General features: G+C 41.2%; 1 protein-coding gene across 2 annotated transcripts in view; it reads left to right on the top strand.

Moving 5' to 3' along the window:
- Nucleotides 1-24,182, top strand: part of LOC134345870 (kelch domain-containing protein 1) — a 122,118-nt gene that overhangs the window by 53,689 nt on the left and 44,247 nt on the right. For both annotated transcript variants that reach the window (XM_063047195.1, XM_063047187.1), the window contains exons 3-7: nt 10,626-10,743; nt 14,421-14,539; nt 21,009-21,087; nt 22,789-22,872; nt 23,222-23,302. In XM_063047195.1, the coding sequence (XP_062903265.1) occupies nt 10,639-10,743; nt 14,421-14,539; nt 21,009-21,087; nt 22,789-22,872; nt 23,222-23,302 (468 nt within the window). In that variant the 5' untranslated portion in view covers nt 10,626-10,638. The remainder of the gene's footprint in view (nt 1-10,625; nt 10,744-14,420; nt 14,540-21,008; nt 21,088-22,788; nt 22,873-23,221; nt 23,303-24,182) is intronic.

Genomic DNA, 24,182 nt, shown 5'->3' on the forward strand with positions numbered 1-24,182 from the left:
GAAGACAGCTGAAACGTCTCAACTCAGGCAAGGCTGCAGGACCGGATGGTGTCAGTACCAGGGTGCTCAAAGCCTGTGCTCCTCAGCTATGTGGAGTACTTCGCCATGTACTCAACCTGAGCCTGAGGCTCCAGAGGGTTCCTGTACTGTGGAAGACGTCCTGCCTCGTTCCTGTGCTGAAGACGCCACGCCCCAGCGGCCTCAATAACTACAGACCGGTGGCATTGACCTCCCACATCATGAAGACTCTGGAGAGACTTGTTCTGGAGCTTCTTCGGCCTATGGTCAGGCCACACTTAGATCCCCTCCAGTTCGCCTACCAGCCCCGACTAGGAGTTGAGGATGCCATCGTCTACCTGGACAAGCCAGTGAGTACTGTGAGGGTCATGTTTTTTTGACTTCTCCAGTGCGTTCAACCCCATCCACCCTGCTCTGCTGGGGGAGAAGCTGACAGCGATGCAGGTGGATGCTTCCCTGGTATCATGGATTCTTGATTACCTGACTGGCAGACTACAGTACGTGTGCTTGCAACACTGGGTGTCCGACAGAGTGATCAGCAGCATTGGGGCTCCGCAGGGGACTGTCTTGTCTCCCTTTCTCTTCACCATTTACACCTCGGACTTCAACTACTGCACAGAGTCTTGTCATCTTCAGAAGTTTTCTGATGACTCTGCCATAGTTGGATGCATCAGCAAGGGAGATGAGGCTGAGTACAGGGCTACAGTAGGAAACTTTGTCACATGGTGTGAGCAGAATTATCTGCAGCTTAATGTGAAAAAGACTGAGGAGCTGGTGGTAGACCTGAGGAGAGCTAAGGCACCGGTGACCCCTGTTTCCATCCAGGGGGTCAGTGTGGACATGGTGGAGGATTGCAAATACCTGGGGATAGGAATTGACAATAAACTGGACTGGTCAAAGAACACTGAGGCTGTCTATAAGAAGGGTCAGAGCCGTCTCTATTTCCTGAGGAGACTGAGGTCCTTTAACATCTGTCGGATGATGCTGAGGATGTTCTACAAGTCTGTGGTGGTCAGTGCTATCATGTTTGCTGTTGTGTGCTGGGGCAGCAGGCTGAGGGTAGCAGACACCAACAGAATCAACAAACTCATTCGTAAGGCCAGTGATGTTGTAGGGATGGAACTGGACTCTCTCACGGTGGTGTCTGAAAAGAGGATGCTGTCTAAGTTGCATGCCATCTTGGTCAATGTCTCCCATCCACTCCATAATGTACTGGGTGGGCACAGGATTACATTGAGCCAGAGACTCATTCCACTGAGATGCAGCACAGAGCATCATAGGAAGATATTCCTGCCTGTGGCCATCAAACTTTACAACTCCTCCCTTAGAGGGTCAGACACCCTCAGCCGATAGGCTGGTCCTGGACTTATTTCATAATTTACTGGCATAATTTACATATTACTATTTAACTATTTATGGTTCTATTACTATTTATTACTTGTGGTGCAACTGTAACGAAAACCAATTTTCCCCGGGATCAATAAAGTATGACTATGTTTTAATTTGAGCATATTGTTGGTCTATTTCTTTAATTTGGTTGGGCAGATCTAGTCGTTCTTTATGGGTCTTTCTTTTCATATTCGCAGTGTAGGAAATTATTTGACCCCTGAGGTATGCTTTCAAAGCGTCCCAAACAACCAGGCTTGAGGTTTCAGGTGACGTATTGGTATTAAGGAAAAAGGTTATCTGGTCCTCCATAAATTTTACAAAATCATTATCTGATAGTAAGTTTGAATTAATGTCAATGCTTATTTATTTGAGGAAGGGCTGGAAGAATTATAGATAGGATAACCGGAGTGTGTTCTGATATCAATATACTCTGATAAGCACAGGAACAGACTGATAGAATCAGATGGTTATCAATTAAAATGTAGTCAATTCTAGAAAAGGTGTGATGGATATGTGAGAAGAAAGAATATTCTCTCTTATTTGGGTGGAGAAAGTGTCATACGTCAGAGATGCCACAGTTGAAGAGAAAGGACTAAATTAATGAGGCAGATTTGCTGAGTACTCTGGGAATAGGAGACGATTGATCCAGCACTGGATCTAACCAGCAGTTGAAGTCTCTACCTAGTATGAGAGAGTAGGAACTCAGATCAGGCAGCTCAGAAAAAGAAGTTCAAAGAAGTCCACATCATCCAAGTTAGAAGCATATATGTTAGCCAACACTGCCAATGTATTATATAATTTCCCTGAGACAATGACAAAATGGCTGTTTGTATCTGATATTGTATTGAGGAGCTCAAAGGGAACGTTTTGATTTATGAGAATTGAGATTTCCCTGGCTTTAGCCTGAAAAGTAGAGTGGAAGTACTATCCCACCCATCATGACATAAGACGGGAATTTTCAGAACTGCGAATGTGTGTTTATTATAGAAATGTAATTGCTGTATTAAACTGTTTGAGATGTGAGAACACCTTCCTTCTTTTAACAGGGTGATTCAGCCCCTTGACATTCCAGCTCACAAAATTCAACGGACTGACCATTCTCCTTTAAAAGGGATACAGGTTGATAGGCATAAGCAGTGTCAAGATTTCTAGTATCAGCTCTGAGGCAAAAATGTAAAACAAAAGAGAAACAGGGCATAAATAAATCCTGTATAACAAGAACTTCTAAGGGTTCTTAAAACAGGACCGGCATTGGAGTACCCTCCCCCCATCCCCCCAACCCACAACAAGACAGCTGCCAGAGAGCATAGCAGCAAGCTCTTAAGACCAATAATCATCCAACAGTACAACTTCCTGTCACTCGTAGCGTCATCTTCAACTCCATTATTGATATTTAGAAGAAACAGTAAGCATTCAACACTCCTAAATTGACATTGTGCTTACTGAGAGACAAAACAATTCTTCCAAAGTTTATTAAACATGGCTCTGAAAAATGAACCATAAAGCAGTAATATAAACTTATATTTGAAAAAAAAAGTAAATAAACAGACTTTACCCAGTGCTGTTCCCACAAAAGGTTGTAGAGTTCACTGAATTGGAGGTATTAGGAAATACACTCTCGAGAGAGAACAGTCTGAGTGAATATTGTTCCACCTATTGTGGTAGTCAATACCTAACGCGGCCAAGTCAGACCAGACCTTGCTATCCAAGCACTGCTAACATTACCTGGCCGAGGGTATGGGAGAAAAATATTTTATGAAGAATTCGATGTAGTGGGGAGGCTGTCAATGCTTCGTCTACCGAGCGTAGCGACTTCTTGTCACCGCTGGGAAGTGTGATACGGAACCATGCAGGATATAGTAGGGAAGACCTAAGTCCTCGATTGTATAGCTCCATCATTACTTCACTGTACTCGACTCGCAGGCTCAAAACTTCGGGAGAGTAGTCCTCCACAACCCGAATCTGCTGGCAGCGGTATCCTAGCTTCCCTCTCCACCGGGCCTCTCTCACCAGGAGATCTTTAATCTGATAGTGGTGCAGGCAAAGAAAGACCGGGCGTGGTCTCTGTCCTGGGGCTGGTTTAGCTGCTAGTGAACAGTAAGCTCTATCAATCTCCGGCAGGGATGGGAGTGTGTCCTTCCCAAAGATCTCACAAAGTAGACTGGAAAAAAATTCAGTAGGACACCCACCTTCAATAGATTCCGGCAGGTCCAGGATGCATGAATTCTGCTGTCTGCTCTGGCCCTCCCGGTCCGTAACTTTAGCTATTAGCTTGATATTGTTTTCACGTAAGCTGGAGCAGATGTTTTCCAGCTCACTGACGCGCTGGCTCAGGTCGTCCGTAGCGAGCTTGTGAGAGGGTAGGCGTTGGCCGTGGTCCTCCACGTTACATTGGATTTGGTTGTGTTTCATTTCCAACAGGCTAAAAGAAGATTTAAATTGGGCCACCAATGCCTCACTGTTGGTCTAGTAGTGTGGAGATAGCCTCTACTGTCAAGCCAGCTGCCGAATCATCTTTTTTCCCGGATGAAGAGTAAACCTGCAACCTCGAGGACAGTGGGGAAATGGTCGGAGGAGGCTTATGAGGCGCTCCAGGGTTGTTTTGAGGTGACAGACTGGCAGACACTCTGTGAGCCACATGGAGAGGATATTGATGGGCTCACAGAGTGCATCACTGGTTACATCAGCTTCTGTGTGGACTGCAATGTTCCGGCAAGAACTGCCCTTTGTTATTCAAATAACAAGCCATGGGTAACAAAGGACATTAAGGACATCCTGAACGCTAAAAAGAGGGCATTTAGAGATGGAAGTAGAGAGGAGCTGAGGGCAATACAGAGGGACCTGAAAGCCAGGATCAGGGAGGCTAAAGACAGGTATAGGAGGAAGCTTGAGTGGAAACTCCAGCAGAACAACATGAGAGAGGTCTGGAGTGGGATGAGGAGCATCACTGGGTTCTGGCAAACTTGCAACAGAGGAGCGGAAGGCAGTGTGGACAGGGCCAACGAACTTAACCTGTTCTTTAACAGATTTGACATTGTGACCCCTGCCCATCCCCCACATGAGTCATCTGTTGTTGGTCCTCAACCAACACATATTCCGCTCTCCCCTCCTATCCCTCCTCACAGTCCCCCACCCTGCTCTCATGACTATACCCCTTCCCCACACGAAACCACCGCGATGGGCTTCACAGCTGAACAGATGAGAAGACAGCTGAAACGTCTCAACCCAAGCAAGGCTGCAGGGCTGGATGGTATCAGTACCAGCGTGCTCAAAGCCTGTGCCCCTCAGCTATGTGGACTACTTTGCCATGTCTTCAACCTGAGCCTGAGTCTCCGGAGGGTTCCTGTGCTGTGGAAGACGTCCTGCCTCGTCCCTGTGCGGAATACGCCGCGCCCCAGCGGCCTCAATGACTACAGACTAGTGGCATTGACCTCCCACATCATGAAGACCCTGGAGAGACTTGTTCTGGAGCTGCTCCGGCCTATGGTCAGGCCACACTTAGATCCCCTTCAGTTCGCCTACCAGCCCCGACTAGGAGTTGAGGATGCCATCGTCTACCTGCTGAACCATGTCTACGCCCACCTGGACAAGCCAGTGAGCACTGTGAGGGTCATGTTTTTTGACTTCTCCAGTGTGTTCAACACCATCCACCCTGCTCTGCTGGGGGAGAAGCTGACAGCGATGCAGGTGGATGCTTCCCTGGTGTTATGGATTCTTGATTACCTGACTGGCAGACTACAGTACGTGTGCTTGCAACACTGTGTGTCCGACAGAGTGAGCAGCAGCACTGGGGCTCCACAGGGGACTGTCTTGTCTCCCTTTCTCTTCACCATTTACACCTCAGACTTCAACTACTGCACAGAGTCTTGTCATCTTCAGAAGTTTTCTGATGACTCTGCCATAGTTGGATGCATCAGCAAGGGAGATGAGGTTGAGTACAGGGCTACGGTAGGAAACTTTGTCACATGGTGTGAGCAGAATTATCTGCAGCTTTATGTGAAAAAGACTAAGGAGCTGGTGGTAGACCTGAGGAGAGCTAAGGCACCGGTGACCCCTGTTTCCATCCAGGGGGTCAGTGTGGACATGGTGGAGGATTACAAATACCTGGGGATAGGAATTGACAATAAACTGGACTGGTCAAAGAACACTGAGGCTGTCTACAAGAAGGGTCAGAGCTGTCTCTATTTCCTGAGGAGACTGAGGTCCTTTAACATCTGTCGGACGATGCTGAGGATGTTCTATGAGTCTGTGGTGGCCAGTGCGATAATGTTTGCTGTTGTGTGCTGGGGCAGCAGGCTGAGGGTAGCAGACACCAACAGAATCAACAAACTCATTCGTAAGGCCAGTGATGTTGTGGGGATAGAACTGGACTCTCTCACGGTGGTGTCGGAAAAGAGGATGCTGTCCAAGTTGCATGCCATCTTGGACAATGTCTCCCATCCACTACATAATGTACTGGTTGGGCACAGGAGTACATTCAGCCAGAGACTCATTCCACCAAGATGCAACACTGAGCGTCATAGGAAGTCATACCTGCCTGTGGCCATCAAACTTTACAACTCCTCCCTTGGAGGGTCAGACACCCTGAGCCAATCGGCTGGTCCTGGACATTTCATAATTTACTGGCATAATTTACATATTACTTATTTAATTATTTATGGTTTTATTACTATTTAATTATTTATGGTGCAATTGTAATGAAAACCAATTTCCCCCAGGATCAATAAAGTATGACTATGACTATTTAGTACTCTTTGAGGTCATTATGAAGCGAGCATAGTTGCAGGCAGGGGGAAGAGTAAAAAGTCCAACAGTTTGGTATGAGAAAAGGGGGAAGAAGGAGTGTAGAAATAAAAAGTAGGATGGAGCGCCCGTTCTCTGCGACTACTCCATGTGGCTGCCAACCGGAAGTCCAGATTTCAGAACTTTAACAAAATTTGTTGCCTCCACCATGTTCTTCAAAGTGCATAACAATTTTACTTTTTCTGATTCATTCACAAGCTTTTGTGGCACGGAACAATCTGCTTAACAAAAGAGGTTAAACAGATACTGTAATAGTTTTGAACCACCTGCTTAACCCTTATGTTCAGTTTTTCCCAATATACTGTCCCCATCCCTGACCTTCTTTTACATGTCCAGAGGTACCATTCTATTACAATTAACTGGGGTCTTTTAATGATCAGTTGTGTCAATGGGTAATTTATGCCAGTAGGCAGTAGTTTGATTCAGTAGTTAGCAGCAGTCCCTTTTCAGTTCAATTGTCAATCTTTTGTTGGTTAATAGTCTCAGATGTCACAGCTCCACCTTGGATTTCCATTGTAGTTTGTTCCTAATATGGGTATAATCTGTATTTCCACCCTGTAATATTTATCTATTGTTTGAATTTGTGAAAATACCTTGTTAAACTGAGAACACAGAGTTGATATTCTTTATCTTTTAAGCTGTCAGGAAGTTTAGTTGCATTTTAAATTCCACATGAAAAGTTGTGGAAATTGCACGAGAACAAAACAAATTCATGACGGTCGTGGCAGGTGTGGTGTTTATGAATTTTAGGAAGGCATTTGATAAGGTTCCCCTTAGTAGGCTCATTCAGAAAGTTGTGAAGCGTGGGATCCATGAAAACTTGGCTGTATGGATTTGGAATTGGCTTGCCCACATAAGGCAGATAGTGGCAGTAAATAGTGTATCCTGCGCCTGGAGGTCAATGACTAGTGGTGTCTGCAGAGATCTGGTTTGGGACCCCTTCTCTTTTTTTTTGAATATATAAATGACTTGGAGGCAGAAGTGGAGGGATGAAATAGAATTTGCAGATGACATGAAGGTTGGAGTTGTTGTGGATAGTGTAAAAGGTTGCCATAGATTGAAGTACAACCTTAATGGCAGGATTCTTAAGTGTTGAGGAACAGAGGGATCTTGAGTCTTAAGTTCACAGATCCCTCAAAGTTGATAGACTGGTTAAGAAGGTGTATGTTGTGTTGGCCTTCATTAGTCGAGGGATGAGTTCAAACGCCATGAGTTGATGTTGTAGGTCTATAAGACTGGCTGGACCTCATTTGGAGTACTGTGTTCAGTTCTGGTTGCTTCATTATAAGAAGGATATGGAAGCTTCAGAGAGATAAAGTGGGGATTAGAGAAATTTCTTACAAGGGAAGGTTGAGTGAGCTAGGGCTTTTCTCTTTGGAGCAACAAAGGATGAGAGACTATTTGATAGGAGTATGAGTGGCATAGATAGTGGACAGCCAGCACCTCTTCCCCCAGATTAAATGGCCACTGCCAGAGAATATCCTTTCAGTTGATTGGCAGGAAGTGTAGGGGAGGTGCCAGAAGTAGTTGTTTTATATACAAAGTCGTGGGTGCCTGGAACTCACTTCTGGGGTGGAGGTAGAGACTGATACAAAAAGGACATTTAAAAGACTCTTAGATTGTTCACGGATGTAAGAAAAATGGTACATTATGAGCTGTGTAAGAGGGAAGCATTAAACTAATCAAGGAGTAGATTTATATTGGTCGGCCGAATGGCTTTTGTATGTCCTATGACAAGTCCATCACTTGTTTTGTAAACACTTCTAAAACTGACTCTGAGATGGGTTGTATTTTGCAGTTAATAGTTAATCATCGCTGATGTATGAAGAAAAATTAACACTTCTAATCTTCAATTTCTGTTTGACTACAAACAGCAAAGAGTCGTTATGCAGTAGCCTTCTGGGTGAAAGTCCATTATTGTGGGGAGCGGTCAGTATAATAATCTCCACCTGTGATAAAAAAAACATTGCAGTTGGAATAGGAGTGGGTTATATGACCCTTCAAATCTATTCTGCCATTCTGTAAGATAACTGGGCACCACAGTAGAAAGCGGTTAGCACAATGCTATTATATTTTCTGGTCGCCTCACTACAGGAAGGGCGTGGAAACCATAAAAAGGGTGCAGAGGAGATTTACAAGGATGTTGCCTGGATTGGGGAGCATGCCTTATGAGAGTAGGTTGAGTGAACTCGGCCCTTTCTCCTTGGAGCGATGCAGGATGAGAGGTGACCTGATAGAGGTGTACAAGATAATGAGAGGCATTAATCATGTGGATAGTCAGAGGCTTTTCCCCAGGGCTGAAAGGGCTAGCCCGAGAGTGCATAGTTTTAAGGTGCTTAGAAGTAGGTATGGGGGAGATGTCAGGGGTAAGTTTTTTACGCAGAGTGGTGAGTGCTTGGAATAGGCTGCCAGCGGTGGAAGTGGAGGCGGAAATGATAGGGTCTTTTAAGAGACTCCTGGATGGCTGTATGGAGCTTAGAAAATAGAGGGCTATGGGTAAAGCCTAGGTAGTTCTAAGGTAGGGACATGTTTGGCACAGCTTTGTGGGCCGAAGGGCCTGTATTGTGCTGTATGTTTTCTATGTTTCTATATCCTGGGGTGGTGGTGTATGGAGTTCAATTCCTGCGTCCTCTGTAAGCAAGTTTGTATGTTTCCTCCTGTATGTATGCCGGCTTCCACGAGGTGCTCTGATTTTCTCCCATAGTCCAAAGAAGTACCAGTTAGTAGGTTAATTGGTCATTGTAAATTGTCCTATGGTTAATTTAACTAAGGTTAAATTGGTAGGTTGATGGTTGTGCAGCTCGAAGGGCCAAAAGGCATATTCCATGCTGCATCTCTAAATTTAAAAAAATAAACTCATTTGTTATTGAACTCCAGCACTTTTTGCTTGATTCCAGTGAGCTTTTTTTTCTGTAGTACAACACAAATAATTCTTAGTCTTGAATGTAAATCTCTGGGGAACAGTTCCAAAGATTTGCAATCTTCAGAAGAAATTCCTTCTTGCATTTGAATTAAATAGGTAACCTATTACTCTGCCATTGTGCCCCCTAATTCTAGAAAAACTTGAAGGTATATCCTCATGGCATTAACCCTGTTTAGCATCTTCTTTTAACTTATTTTACTAAACTCCAGAGAGATTAGGAGCCTAATCAATCAATGTTCGTAAGATCATTTTCATCCTTGGAATCAACCTAGGTATCTTCTCCAAAATAACTAATGCAACTCCATCCTTTCTTAAATTAGACCAAAACTGCGTGCAGAGCCATATATTATCTCAGTAAAATTCTGCACAGTTTTGACAAGGCTCCTTTACATTTTCACTTCTATCTCTCATAATCAAGACAACATTCCATTTGTTTTTTTTATACTTGCTGTATTTCATTGCCAGTTTTGAATTTAAAGAAAGAAGACATCAAAATCTTTTGAACAGCAGCATTCTTTTGTCCATCTTCACTTAAACAGTGGCTAGCCTCTGATTTCCTCACGCTACACTTAGAGCCACACAGTTAGTGGGGCCTGTGCAGCATTAAAGACCCTCAATTGGGTTCAATCCTGACCTTGGATGCCATCTGTATGCACTTTGCATATTTTCTATAATCACATGCTACAAGCTCCCTCCAGGTTTGGTTTCCTCCCACATCACAAAAGCATGCAGGTTAGATGGTTAATTTGTCATTGAACAATATCTGAGTGTGTAAGATAATTGGCAAGATCTCGGCGGGATGGGGAGGGGGAAATGGTGGCATTGATAATACAGGGAGAATAATTTAAAAAGGGGTGATTAATGTATATTTACTGTAACTGGGTGGTTGATAATCCGTATTGAGTTGGTAGACTAAAGGACCTGTTCTCTGCTGTATTTCTGACATCATACTACGTTTTACAAATTTCTGAGCCCTCACTTAATATAGCTCTTTCTCTTAACATCCTTAATGACAGTCTCAGATTTGCTTTGCCAACTATTATTGCAAAGTTAGCTATACTACATGTGATTCCTTCATCTAGTTGCAATCTGGCAATGTAAAAATTACCTGTTTATCCTGACTCTTTCTTGGCTCTGTGAGCCTCCAGAGGTCAACGTGCAATTGGAAAACCTCTAACCATTTGGTAAGCTTGGGACTTCCGTGTTCACATATGCATCTGCAGAAATCCTGAAATTGTTGGCACTTGGCCTGGGAACTGCTAGTAGTTTCCTAAAGCCTAAGCTCAGTTGTCTTTTCAGAGACTTGTTAATGCAAGTATTACCATTAAGCCAAACCATGACATTAGAAAGTGGAATGTAGCAATCCATCTATTCAGATGTAATACAAGGAAACTTGGAAAAATGTGGAGGCTATCACGATGAAAGTAATTGTTGCCAAAATTCTTGGAATGTTATTTTGCTATGTCATCTTTTATTGCATTCTTCAATACAGGCAGAGGCAACCAATGAAGGGAGACCTTCCTCGTCCAATGTCAGGAAGCTGTGCAGCTTGTCTAAATGGGATCATGTACATTTTTGGAGGATACGATGATCTTGGATATAGTAATGAAGTACGTCTTGTCTAATGCTTTTTCCTTCTTTGTTGTGTCATCTGCTGTATTTAAGCTTTCAAGCTAGAGAACACTTTTTCAAAATGCTTCATCTCGTCTTCAATAAACACTGTTTAATGCAATATTGTTCAAAATTCATAGGCTCAATAGGAATGCTAAGTGGATAAGCAGTAAGTGCGTTATACTCCATCTACATTAGTACCAATTTTAAATTTATTTTTTATTTCATGTTGCAGTGCTAACCTCTTATAATTTATTTTAATTTCCTCCTGTTATTTTCCTTTTTGCTGCTTCCCACTAGACCTTTCTTTTCCTGAAAATGCTGGTCTATTTTTCAGAGCTTTATTGGTGCTGGTCCTGAATGACTGTAGATAAATTGCAAAATCAAAATTCTTTCAAGCGCAGATATTCCCCAGGAAAACTGATTCACCTGTGGCTGATCAGAGAAATTAAAGTTGTGTTAATTCCAAGAAAATAGCTTCTAAATTTGGAGTAATAACAGTAGGGGCAAACCGTTCCACAACATTTCAAGCAGGCATAAAATTTGGGGACATTTTAGAACTTGACAAAGGAGGATCAAGAATTTGTTAAAGGAAGTTGAGATGGAATATGAGAGTCAGCTGGAAATAAACATAAAAACTGAATGTAAGAGCTTGTATACGTATGTAAAAGACAAAAGGCTAGTGAAAGCAAATGTTGGACATCTTACAAACTAAGGCAGGAGAATTTATAATAGGGATTAGTGAAATGGCAGGGGGTTTAACTGATTATTTTTTTGAGTGTGTTCATTGTAGAAGACAAAACCTGTCACATATATCAGAGAATTGAAGTTCCAGAAAGATGGAGGAACTAGTTAACAGTTTAAAAAATGACACTTCAGAATTTGTTGAAGTTGTTGAACTTCATAACAAATAAATGCCAAGGACCTGATGACTTGCATCCCATAAGTCTGAAAGAAATTACTTCAGAGACGGTGAATTTTCTGGCATTCATCTTTCTAAGTTCTGACTTGTTCCTGTGGTTTATAGGATATTGCATGTAATCACTTTTTGGAACAACATACTTGAAATTAGTAAAGAAATCTATAAAAATATGTAGTAAATACCTTGGAAAGAATCGAGTTAAGGTCAGCATGGAATTGTGAAAGCGAGTCATGTTTGACATCTACTGGAATTCTTTGAGGAAGTGCCTCGTAAAATAGGTAAGGAGGAACCAGTGGACGGAGTGTGTTTGAGTTTTCTTTTTGGAAGTGGCTTGATCAGGTTCCATATAAAAGTATGTTCAATGAGTTTAGAATATGTGGAACTGGTGGTAATACACTGATGAGGGTTATTGGAAATGAATCATTCTCAGTTTGAGAGTCTTTGACTAGTGGAGTACCACGGGGATTGGTGTTTAGACACAAGCTATTCACAACCATTTGGGTGAGTGGATAAAATGTTATATTTCCAGAACAAGAAGCTAGAATCTAAAACAATGCAGAACTAATCTAAGTTCTGAACTTGAAACATTGATTTAATCTTTTGTCTCCCAGATGCTGCTTGGCCAACTGAGTTCTTCCAGTGTCCTGTTTTTTTCTTCGTAATTCCAACTTCGTTGTTGATACTAAATTAGAAGGGATTGTGTGTACAGAAAACGATATAAGAAACTTTCAAGGGATTTGTGAGCAGGCTAGGTGAGTGGGCAAGATCATGAGCAATAGAATATTAAGTGGGAAAATGTGAAGTATTTATCAAGTGGTGAGAGATTGTGCAGTGTTGAAGTTCAAAGAAACCTCTGCTTTTACAAAAATCACTGCAGGTATAGTAAAAGATTAAGATGAAGAAATGGGATGATGCTATTATAACAAAAGGATTTCAATATAAGGGTATAGACGTCATTGCAGTTGGATAGGATAGTGATAAAACACAGCTGGAATATTGCATACAGTTTTGATCTCTTAAAGTAGGTTGGAAGAAAGGGAGCAGATCACATCAAAATATAAAAATGTTCTTAAATGCCTTAATAGATTGTTTGTAGGTCAGTTGTTTCACCTGACAAGGGAGTCTACAGCAGGAGCAAAATTTCAGAATAAGGAGTAAGCCATTCAGGACTGAATTCTCTCCCTAAAATGCCTGTGGGGGGACGGGGTGATCAGTTGTTGTACTTACATAAGGCGGTTCAGTGGATTTTTAAATATTATGAAAATCAAACTAGAGAATGAACTCTAATTTCACGAATAGTAGATTAGCATGAAGATCCACCATTTGTTACTCCTGCTTGTATCTCCGTAACAAAGTTCAGCAGTCCTATTTGAATAAATACCACCTTGAGCTGACTGGCCAGACAGAGGCAAAATGTATCCAACTGTTCAGCCCAGCACAATTGAGAACTGCTCCTACATCCAGTGCTGACATCTGACCATCTCTTGTTTAGTTCTTCTATGCTGGAATACATAAAAATAGCCTTTTCATCTGGTTCCCTTCTGATATCTGTCATGAAAGTGTAATAGTGAGTCAGACAGGTTGCATCAAATATGCGAAGTGCCAAAGTTATATTGTGCTGCTACAGTAAATAATGATATTGTTAGCAAAAACACAAAATGCCAAGATGAAACTTCTCGGCCCAAAATGCTGACTTTTTATTCCCCTCTATAGATGCTATCTGAATTGCTGAGTTCTTCCTGAATTTTCTGTGTTACTCAAGATTTCTAGCATTTGCAGAATCTCTTGTGTTTATGATTTCCTTTGGGGGGGAAAAATTCTATTTAGTATAATTGCATTTCCAAAGGTTAGAGGTTTATTATTTTCCTAGTCAATTTTCAGAACGGTGGCATCAGTTACCAGATTTGTATCTCTCATCCACTATATTCCAACTAAAGGAGTAGGAAATGGATCTTTTCCAACATTTCCCAGCTTAGTGGGAACCAACAGTAATGTTATTGTTTTTGCATAAAACTGAAATATAAGATAAAAATACTTCAAAATTAAAAGTTAATTTATTACCAAATGCAAATGTCGCCATATACAACCCTGAGATTAGTTCTCTTGTGGGTATACACAGTAAGTCCAAGAAACGTAATAGAATCGATGAAAGAACATACCCAACAGGATGGACAAACGACCAATTTGCAAAAGACAACAAATTGTGCAAACACAGAAGAAGTAGTAAATATCAAGAACATGAGTTGAAGAGTCCTTGAAAATGAGTCTATAGGTTGTGGGAACAGTTCGGAGATGGGGTGAGTGAAGTTGAGTAAAGTTAACCCCACTGATTCAAGAGCCTGGGGTTTCAGGGGTAATAATTGTGCCTGAACCTGGTGGTGTGGGTCCTGAGGCTCCTGTAGCACCTTCCCAATGACAGCAATGAGAAGAGAGCACTGCCTGGTGGTGGAAGTCCATGATGATAGATGCTGCTTTGCTGCAACAGCACTCCTTATAGATGTGCTGAATAGTGGAGAGACTTAACTGTGATAGACAGCTTAGGTGATATCGGTGGAGAGAGTAATAGTGTTAACATTTCAGGTCAATGATGTTCAACTGAAAAAGTTGTGCTATGGATATTGCAGAAAGAAAATTATTAATTGTAGTTCCTGTGGATGATTTTCAAAATTACTTGTGAACCAATTAATAAATTATGACTTTCCATGTGGGTTGACATTAGAACAAAATTGATGCATTGTTTTATGTTTTATACAGCTCTATTGTGTTAATTTAGAAGTACACAATGATGTGTTTACTTGGAAGAAGATCTGTAATTTCCAAGGAAATCCTCCTACTCCAAGAGATAAACTTTCTTGCTGGGTATATAAAGACAAGTAAGTTGCTAAACCTTAAACATTGATATAATTGATGTTCTAGTTATTCTTTTAAATTACCTCATGGTTATAAGTATTATGTAGTGAATAGATACATATTGATGCTCACAGAATCAACATCAGGTTTAATCTCACTGGCAATTTTTCATGAAATTTGTTGATTGCAGCAGCAGTACATCGCAGTACTTCAGCCAGATGGTGATAAACACATGGAGTTCATTGTTATAGGAGGCTAGGTTATTGGGTTTACTTAAGGCAGAGATTGATGGGTTCTTGATTAGTTAGGGTGTTATAGGTTGTGGGGAGAAGGCAGAAGGATGTATTGAGAGAGAACTGGATCAGCCATGATGAAATGGAAGAGTCGACTTGATGGGCTGCATGGCCTAATTCTGCTCCGATGTCATAATAATAACTTATAAATTACCATAATTATGTATATGAATTAAATTAAACGAAGTAGTGCAAAAAAACATTTTAAAAAAGTGAGGTAGTGTTCATGGGTTCATTGTCCATTCAGAAATCAACTAGCAGAAGCTGTTACTGAAAAGTTGAGTGTGTCTCTTCGTGCTCCTGTACCACCTCTTGATGGCAGCAATGAGAAGAGGGTACATCCTGGGTGGTGGGAGTCCTTAATGATGGATTCCGCCTTCCTGAGGCAATGCCTTTTGAAGGTGTCCTGGATGCTGGGGACACTAGTGCCTGTGATGGAGTTGGCTGAGTTGCAACTTTCTGCAGCTTTTTCTATTCCTTTGCAGTGGCCTCTCCATAGCAGACAGAGTTGCAACCAGAATACTCCCCACAGTACATTTGTAGAAATTTGTGAGAATCTTTGGTGATATAACAAGTCTCCTCAAACTCCTAACTGTTATGCCTTTTTTGTAATTGCATCAATATGTTAGGCCCAGGATAGATCTTCAGAGATGTTGACACCTGGGAACTTGAAACTGCTCCCCCTTTCCAATGCTGATCCCTTGATGAGGACTGGTGTGTGTTCCCTTGTCTTACCTTCCTGAAGTCCACAATCAATTCCTTAGTCTTACTGACATTGAGTTCAAGGTTATTGAACTCATCCACTCAGCCAGCTGATCTGTCTCACTCTTGTATGACTCCTCGTTACCAGCTGAAATACTGCCAACAACAGTCATCATTGTCAAATTTATAGATGGCATTTGAGCTCTGTCTAGTATTGATGCAAGTAGAGTAGAGCTGTGGACTAACCACGTGTCCTTGAGGTGTGCCAGCATTGATTGTCAGCAAGGAGGAATGTTATTACTGATCTGCACTGACTGTAGTCTCCCAGTGAGGAAGACACTGATCCAGTGGCAGAGGGAGGTACAGGGGATCAGGTTTTGGAGCTAGTTGGTTAGACCCAAGGGTATGATTTTGTTGAATGCAACTGTAATCAATAAACAGCAAGCTGATATAGGTATTGCTATTGTCCAGGTGATCCAAGGCAAGTGGAGAGCCAGTAAGATTCCATATGCTAAAGTCCTATTGTGGCAATGGGCAAATTGCAGCAGGTCCAGGTTCTTACTTGGGCAGGAGTTGATTCTGGTCCTGACCAACCTCTCAAAGCACTTCATCCCGGTAGATATGAGTGCACTAGGTGATAGTTGTTGAGGCTTCTCACTCTGCTTTTCTTGAACACTGGTATGATTGCCACCCTTTTTGAAGCAGTTAGGAACTTCTAACTGCAGCAGTGAGAGATTTGAAGATGTCGTTGAATTCTCCTGCCAGCTGTCTGGCACAGGTTTTTGTTGCCCTACCAGCTATACCATCAGGGCCTAACACCTTGCGAGAGCTTACCCTCTTGAAAGATGTTCTGATGTCAGCTTCCAAGACAAAGATTACAAGGTCAGGGATTCGCACGGATGTAGTTCTATTCTCCCTTTCAAGTTGTGCATAGATGGTATAGAGCTCATAACACCAATCGTGATGTCAGGTTTCACTTTGCAGGAAGTAATGGCTCGCAAACCTTGTCAGAGCTGACGTGCATCTGATTCCATCTCTAACTTCAATCAATTTTTTAAATTTTGCTTTGAAAATAGTCTTTAATATATCGTACCTGGACTTGTATAGTTGTGGATCACTGGTCGAGAATGTCACAAATCTAGCCCTCAGCAGACTACACATCTAGTTCATCCACGGCTTTTGGTTTGGGTTTGTCTGGTATGTTCTTTAAGGCACACAGGTCTTGATGAAGTTGATGACAACTGTGGCATATTCATTATGATTTGAAGATAAGGGAACGTCGACTCAGACCATGAGAGGCTTGCGTTGGGCATTTTCATGCCTTACAAGGCGCAGATTAGAAGATAAATATCTGGATATTGTCCAGTCCAGCAAGTCAAAGCAGTCCTGTAAGCACGTCTCCATCTCCCTTGACTTCTTGATCACTGGTGCTGTGTTCTTTATTCTCTGCCTATACTCTGGGAGTAGAAGTACAGCCAGGTGAGTGGGCTTTCCAAAGTGTGAACATGGGACGATACAGTAAACATTCTTGATGGTTCTATAACAGTAGATAAGTGTATTAGCTCTGGAGCCACAGGTGATCTGTTAGTGGTAGTTGTTCAGAGACTAATTCAAACTGGCCTGGTTGAAATCTCCTGTAACAATAGGGAAGGCATATGGGTGTGTTGTTTCCTGACTGCTGATCATGGAGCTCAGCTCCTCTGTGCCTTCTTGATATTAGCTTGAGGTAGAATGTACCCCGCAGGATGGTGTCAGAAAACTCCCTTGGCAGATAAAATGGACGTCATTTGATTGCTATACGTTTCAGGTTGGCTGAGCAGGATTGAGACAGAATTGCCACGTCTGTGTACCATGAGTAGTTAATCATAAAGCATACTCCACCTCCTGTCCATTTAAATGACTCAGTTGTCCTGTATTTACTGAGAATGGTTAAGTTGTTAGGCTGCAGTGCAGTGTCCAAAATGATAGGTTTTAGCCATGTTTCCATGAAGTACATAGCAGTATTTGGTGTGTACTTGTTATATGACATCATGGGGGTGGGGGAAGATGGGACGTGTTAATGTCTTGTTCGAGAAGCAATGTGGAGTAGTTGATAACATAATCCCATGGCTACATTGAAAGTTTAGTTTAGCTTATGTGTTTGTATAGGCAATCCCCTGTATTGCAATTGTTTGGTATTGGAAATTCACCCTCAGAAAATTCACAATTTGCAACTCAAAATTTTGAGATTTTGAATAAAATTTGCTATCATGGCATTTATGTGAGGGTATGGGGTGGGGGTGGGTGGGTGTGGAATAGAAGTATATAAATGTTTTAATCCATATAATCCACTGTTCATGTTTTTATAATGGGGGAAGGATTTAGTGCAATGAGAACTGGGTAACAAAAGGAAAAATATATGATCATGAGCATATTTTCTGAATATGGATACAGATTTATAATCTGAGCACAGTTGATTTATCCTGATTCATGGGATCAGTCTAGAACAAAGTCTATAATGAAGGATTCTTTTATTTGAAAGTGAAATATGATGAATATTTTGCTCAGTACTGAGTCTTATGAAAGTAGCCAAACATTTCTTGTACATTTTCAGGACTAAGCAATTTAGCTTTTGTTAGGATTTCATCTGATTATTTTCAATTTTAAAGATTGTCCTTTTTCATAATTTGTTTAAAATCCTTAACCTCCGAATGTTTACATGAATGACCCAAAGGCACAGACTTGCTTGGGATTTGCTTCCAAATCTTAAAAGTATTTTTCCAAATTAGTGATAGCAAAAACTACAAATATGTTTGATTGTGAGGCTTATTGTACACAGGACTAATTCTAAATTCATCACATAAATCCAGGTAATATGGCGGTATTCCCAGACACATTGGCCTCTATATGGACAAAAGGTGTTTGCTTTTTTAAATGTCTATTTTATGATCACCAAGCTCTACCGGACATTAAGAACTTAAGTACTGCAGGTCTACCTCACCCTGGCTCATTTAGTAGAGGAACTGGACTTGGTATGAATCATGTTGCAATCTGTTACAGAGAGCCATTGGGGCTGGTACACAAAGCTAGTGTGTAGTCCAACAGTGAGTGACTATCTTAAACATTTTTCTTGTGATCGCAAGACCTTATTGGACATTGATAATGTGGAATACTCCAAGTCCAGTTCACTGGTTTATTGGTGGGACTGACAGTGGGGGAGCCACATGGCCTTAGTTGTGGCACTGAGTAGGCCTCATGATGCAGGTTTGTCTTTCGCAGTCGCCTAGGAGAGATGATGTGGCGCAGTATCCATGCTGGTGTCAGTGCTGCTCTCCAGTGTTCGCTCAGTGGAAGACGAGCTGAATTCCGTTAATATGCAGACTGCTGCAAACTTTTTCTTGCCAACATCCATGGACTGAGGGACTTGCGCTATATTACATATTATTGTGTGGTTGTATGTTTACTATCTTAAACATGCTATATATGCCTTGTGCTGTGTATGGCTGCTGGGACTGTAATTTGCATCTCTGCACCCGGAGGAATGCTATTTTGTTTGGTGGTATTCATGTATGGTTGAATGTCAGTTGAGCTTAAACTTGATCTTGCAGCAGCCTCAGATAGTCAAGCAGCTTGAAAATGGCCCTATGCCTGACTTGTCGAAGCTGTTGAGATGCTTATATGTGCTTAAGCCATTTTCCTGTATTTGGCCCATATCCCTATGTTCCTTTCTTGTCATGTACCTGTCCAATGATTGTTAAATGCTGTGATTGTATCTGCCTCTACCATGTGCTCCAGCAGCTCATTCCATGTACCCAACATCTTCTGTGTGCAAAAGATTATTCTTTGACTCTCCTTTAAATATTTCCCTCTCACTTTGAGCCTATTTACTTTGGTTTTAGACTCCACAACCCTTGGAAAAAGATTGTGACTCTCTACCCTATCTATGTCCCTCATAATTTTATAAACATCTATAAAGTCATTTCTTAGCTTCCTGCACTCCAGTGAGAACAATCCCAGACTATTCAATCCGTTGTTGCCAAAACTCTCTATTCTAGGTATCTTGGTGAATCTTTTCTGCATACTTCAGTGTTTTAATATCCTATTTGTATTGTGACTAGAACTGTGTACGCTATTCCAAGTTTAGCCTAACAGTTGTCTTCTACAGTTGCAGCATATAACCGTATAACAATTACAGCACGGAAACAGGCCATCTCGGCCCTTCTTGTTCATGCCGACCTCTTACTCTCACCTAGTCCCACTGATCTGCACTCAGCCCATAACCCTCCATTCCTTTCCTGTCCATATATCTATTCAATTTAAATGACAACATCAAACATGCCTCAACCACTTCTGCTGGAAGCTCGTTCCACACTGCTACCACTCTCTGAGTAAAGAAGTTCCCCCTCATGTTACCCCTAAACTTTTGCCCTTTAACTCTCAACTCATGTCCTCTTGTTTGAATCTCCCCCCACTCTCAACAGAAAAAGCCTATCCACATCAATTCTATCTATCCCCCTCATAATTTTAAATACCTTTATCAAATCCCCCCTCAACCTTCTACGCTCCAAAGAATAAATTTCTAACTTGTTCAACCTTTCTCCGTAACTTAGGAGATGAAACCCAGGCAACATTTTAGTAAAGCTCCTCTCAATTTTATTGACATCATTCTTATAATTCGGTGACCAGAACTGTACACAATACTCCAAATTTGGCCTTACCAATGCCTTATACAAATTCAGCATTACATGATGGCACAGACAGGGGTACTCTTACACTCAGTACCTCTGACTGTGAGCAGTGACTTCTTCGGTACGCTACCCACCTGTGACACTATATTCAGGAAGCTATGAACTTGCATTGTAAGGTCTCTCTGGGCATGCTGTTTTGGTGCTGGAATGTGTGGCGACTCTTGTGGGCTGCTGCCAGAACATCCGTGGGTTGTGTTGGTTGTTAATGCATTAATAATTGCATTGTGGGGTGTTTTCTAGGAATGTACTCAACCTCCACCCCAATGCACAGTACACAATTTCACCTGTAATCAAGTGTTTGGGGTAGGATATTGACCCATTGACCTCTGATTCAGAGCCAAGTTTGCTAACAATGAATTGACTGTTGTACATACTATTTATTTAAAATAACTATAAATTGCACATTGCACATTTAGACAGAGATGTAATGTAAAGATTTTTACAACTCATGTATACGAAGGATGTAAGTAATAAAGTCAATTCATTCATTCACTAAATGATATCGAGATTTGTGTTGTAACTGACCTTTTTAATTTTCTGAATGAGTCTTGTACCTTTTCATTCCAGTTAAAATGAGCTATGCATATGTTAGAAAATTAATTTTAGTTTGGCCTTTGAATATTTTGCCATTAATTGAGAATGTGTAGGAATTTTTTTCTTGTTTATTATTAATGAGTTAAATGGAGCTTACTAAGATGTGTCAATCAAGTATTAAATCAATATGGGTAATTTTTTTCTTGTTTTTTTAAATATAATAAATACTTTGACAGGTTGATTTACTTTGGAGGCTATGGGTGCAAGAAAATAACTGAACTAAACGATTCATTCGATGTGAATGAAGCATCCTGGGTAAGAGCTTGAAATTTCAATAATGGTTTATCTATTTGGTAATCCTCTTGCATTTCTTGAGAATTGTTATAAACCATTGTTATTCAGTGTAAATTTCTGACTTGCAGCAAAATTTTTTAGTTAATTTGTTGTAGAAAATGCTTAGGATACAAAATAAATGTTATAGGTCAGAACTAAAATGAGATTTATTATCACTGATATATGACATGAAATTGCAAATGCTAGAAATTTGAAATGGTTGAAAATACTCAGCTGGTCAGACAGCATTTGTTAATTTTTCAGGTCATCGTCAGTTATATTTTGACCATTTAGTTTAGCCGTAGTTCAGAGTGGATTAGAGTTGAACTGGAGTTTATTTATCATTGTTCTGCATGTTCACATTATGTATTGTTTTTGTCAGTATTCCCTACTATTCTAATGAAAAGTCAAAGACCAGAATCATTATCTCAGTGTGATGCTACTTAACCTGATGCTACTTATTTCCAGTATTTTCTGTTTTTATATCTATTGACTGAAGCTAGTGGAATTGAAAAAAGATGATTGACCAGGCTAGGAAATTAGCTGAGTAGGAGGGAGCAGTAGAAGCAATAAAAGGTATTTAGATTGACAGAATGTACACGTGGTCTCCCACAAGCAGCCTTGTTGGAAAGTTATCAGTTCAGCCCAGTATTCAGTGTAGGTTCCTAAGGTTGTCATAGCCAGGGATGGTAGTGGGGATACACTCCCACTACCTATAAAGTGTTCTAAATGGTGTGCGTCTCTAACAGCCTCTGATAACCAAGTCCAACTCTCGGCCTTCAGGTGTGGCTTAGCTACTAGGCCTGGCGGAACTTTTTCTACTGACAAGAGAAGGGGCAAAGGCGGACCACTGGCGCCTCAAAACCAGTTGTTTTGGGAAGGTAGGGCTCGTCAGCCCACTTAGGAGGAGGAAAACTCTGATTTTAAACCTCTGCTGCCTTGCGGCCATACCCACCCATGGGAAAGCCTTCGGGAGTAAACTCCAAGGAAGAAATCCAGAGCCGGGGTCCTTAAGGCAGTTTGATGTTGTTTATAACTTCACTCTGCCAACCTCTGCTACGACACTGGTGCCAAGCTGTATTGGCGCTTGCTCTTCCCTTGGACTACATCAGTGATGTTGAGAGGGGATCCCGCAGCATGGGCAACAGCCAGTTCTTCAAATTTTCCCGCCCAGGCTTGCGCCCTGGAGAGGACACAGTCCACCAGAGGTGCAAACCCATGATCCCCAGGATTGATGGCTGCCTACTACTACTGTTCAGTGTAGAAGCAAACCAGTGCTTCATTCATCTGCTTTCTGGAAGATGGAAGTCCACCTGCAATATCACAATAGTGACCTAAGATTACAAGAGCAGAGTTAATTGAAAACGGCATTATAGATAGACAGGTAGGGTTTGGACTTGGAGGGATATGAGCTGAATAGACGAAATTGTGACTATCTGAGAGTGGACTCTTTGGACCATAAGCCTGTGACTATATTGCTCTATGTATATATAGTATATAATACACTTGCAGTTCTTAATGTCTTGTCATATTTTTGCATGACTTGTCTTGATAATCAAAACTGATAAGCAAAACTGTCTTGATAATCTTGATAACAGTGTTGAACCCAATAGAATTACTACCAGACTTACATTTTTTAAACATCCTTAAAATTAATCTTTGTAACATTTATTTCTTTTCAAGGAAGAAGAGATGTTCTGGGGTTGGAATTATGACATCCATGTCTTTGAACCCAGTATGAATATCTGGTACCAGCCAACAATTAAGGTATTTTGAAACTAAAATTTCATTTCATTATATTTGAGTTTTGTACTGTGTAATAAAAGAGTAAATTCAGGTTTTCAAATAATTGAAAAATGTGAGTTTCCTGTTCAGATTTTATGCTCATAAAATGCAGCTTTGTATGTATAGCATCTATTCATATGTTAAAAATCTGGGAAACTGTTCAGATTTAGACAGATATTTAATAGATGATGCGTTCAGTACAATTGATTTCCTCATGTTTAACTGACCCATGTGAGGCAAGATGATGCGATTTCAGCCATATGGAAGAATGCCTTTATTTACATTTTATCTGAATAATTATGACATAACTTGAACATTTATTGTTTGATAGGGCACATCTCCCCGACCTCGAGCAGCTCATGCGTGTGCCACAATAGGAAATAAGGGTTATTTATTTGGAGGAAGGATACTGGTGAGTTGCTTGGTTTCAACTACCCTAATATGGTAAACATTAATGACACACAATTAAGGTATATTATTGATAGTGAAGAAGGTTATCATAGATTACCGGGGGTGGGTTAGTGATCAGATAGGGAAGTGGACCGAGGACTGGCAGATACGTGTGAGGTAATGGATTTTGGAAAGTCAAACCTCTGAATGGTAGGGCACCAGGGAGTGGAATGGAACAGGAGACAAAAGGAGTACAAGTACATAGTTTGTTGAAAGTGGCGTCGCTGGTTGACAGTGATGAAAAAGGCATTTAGCACATTGGCCTTAATTGGTCAGGGCATTGGATATAGGAATTGGGACATTATGTTATATTTGTAGAGGTCATTGGTGAGGCTGCACTTGGAGTATAATCTACAGTTTTGGGCACCCTATTGTAGAAAAGATTTAGTTAAACTGGAAAGAGTGCAGAGAAGATTTAGGAGTACGTTGCCAGTGCCAGAAGGCTTGAGTTATAGAGAGAGGTTGGCCAGATTAAGTTTTTATTCCTTGGAACGTAGAATATTGAGGGAAAACATTTAAAATTATGAAGCACAGACGAGGTGGGTAATAATAGTCTTTTCCACAGAGTATGATATCCCAAAACTAGGGGTATAGATTTAGGATGAGAGAAAAAAGATTTCAAAGGACCTGAGGGGCAACTGTTTCATGCAGAGGATGGTGAGTATAGAATAAGCTGCCAAAGAGCATTATTGCGACAGGTACAATAATATAATTTAAGAAGCACTTAGATGGGTACATGGAGCGACTGGCCTTGGAAGGATATGGGGCGAATGCAGGAAATTGGGATTAGCTGAGTAGGCAGTGTAGTTATTCCGTGCTGTGTTGCTCTGTGACTCTTCAAG

The sequence above is a fragment of the Mobula hypostoma genome, chromosome 1 (genome assembly GCF_963921235.1).
Source record: "Mobula hypostoma chromosome 1, sMobHyp1.1, whole genome shotgun sequence".
Classification (NCBI taxonomy): Eukaryota; Metazoa; Chordata; class Chondrichthyes; order Myliobatiformes; family Myliobatidae; genus Mobula; species Mobula hypostoma.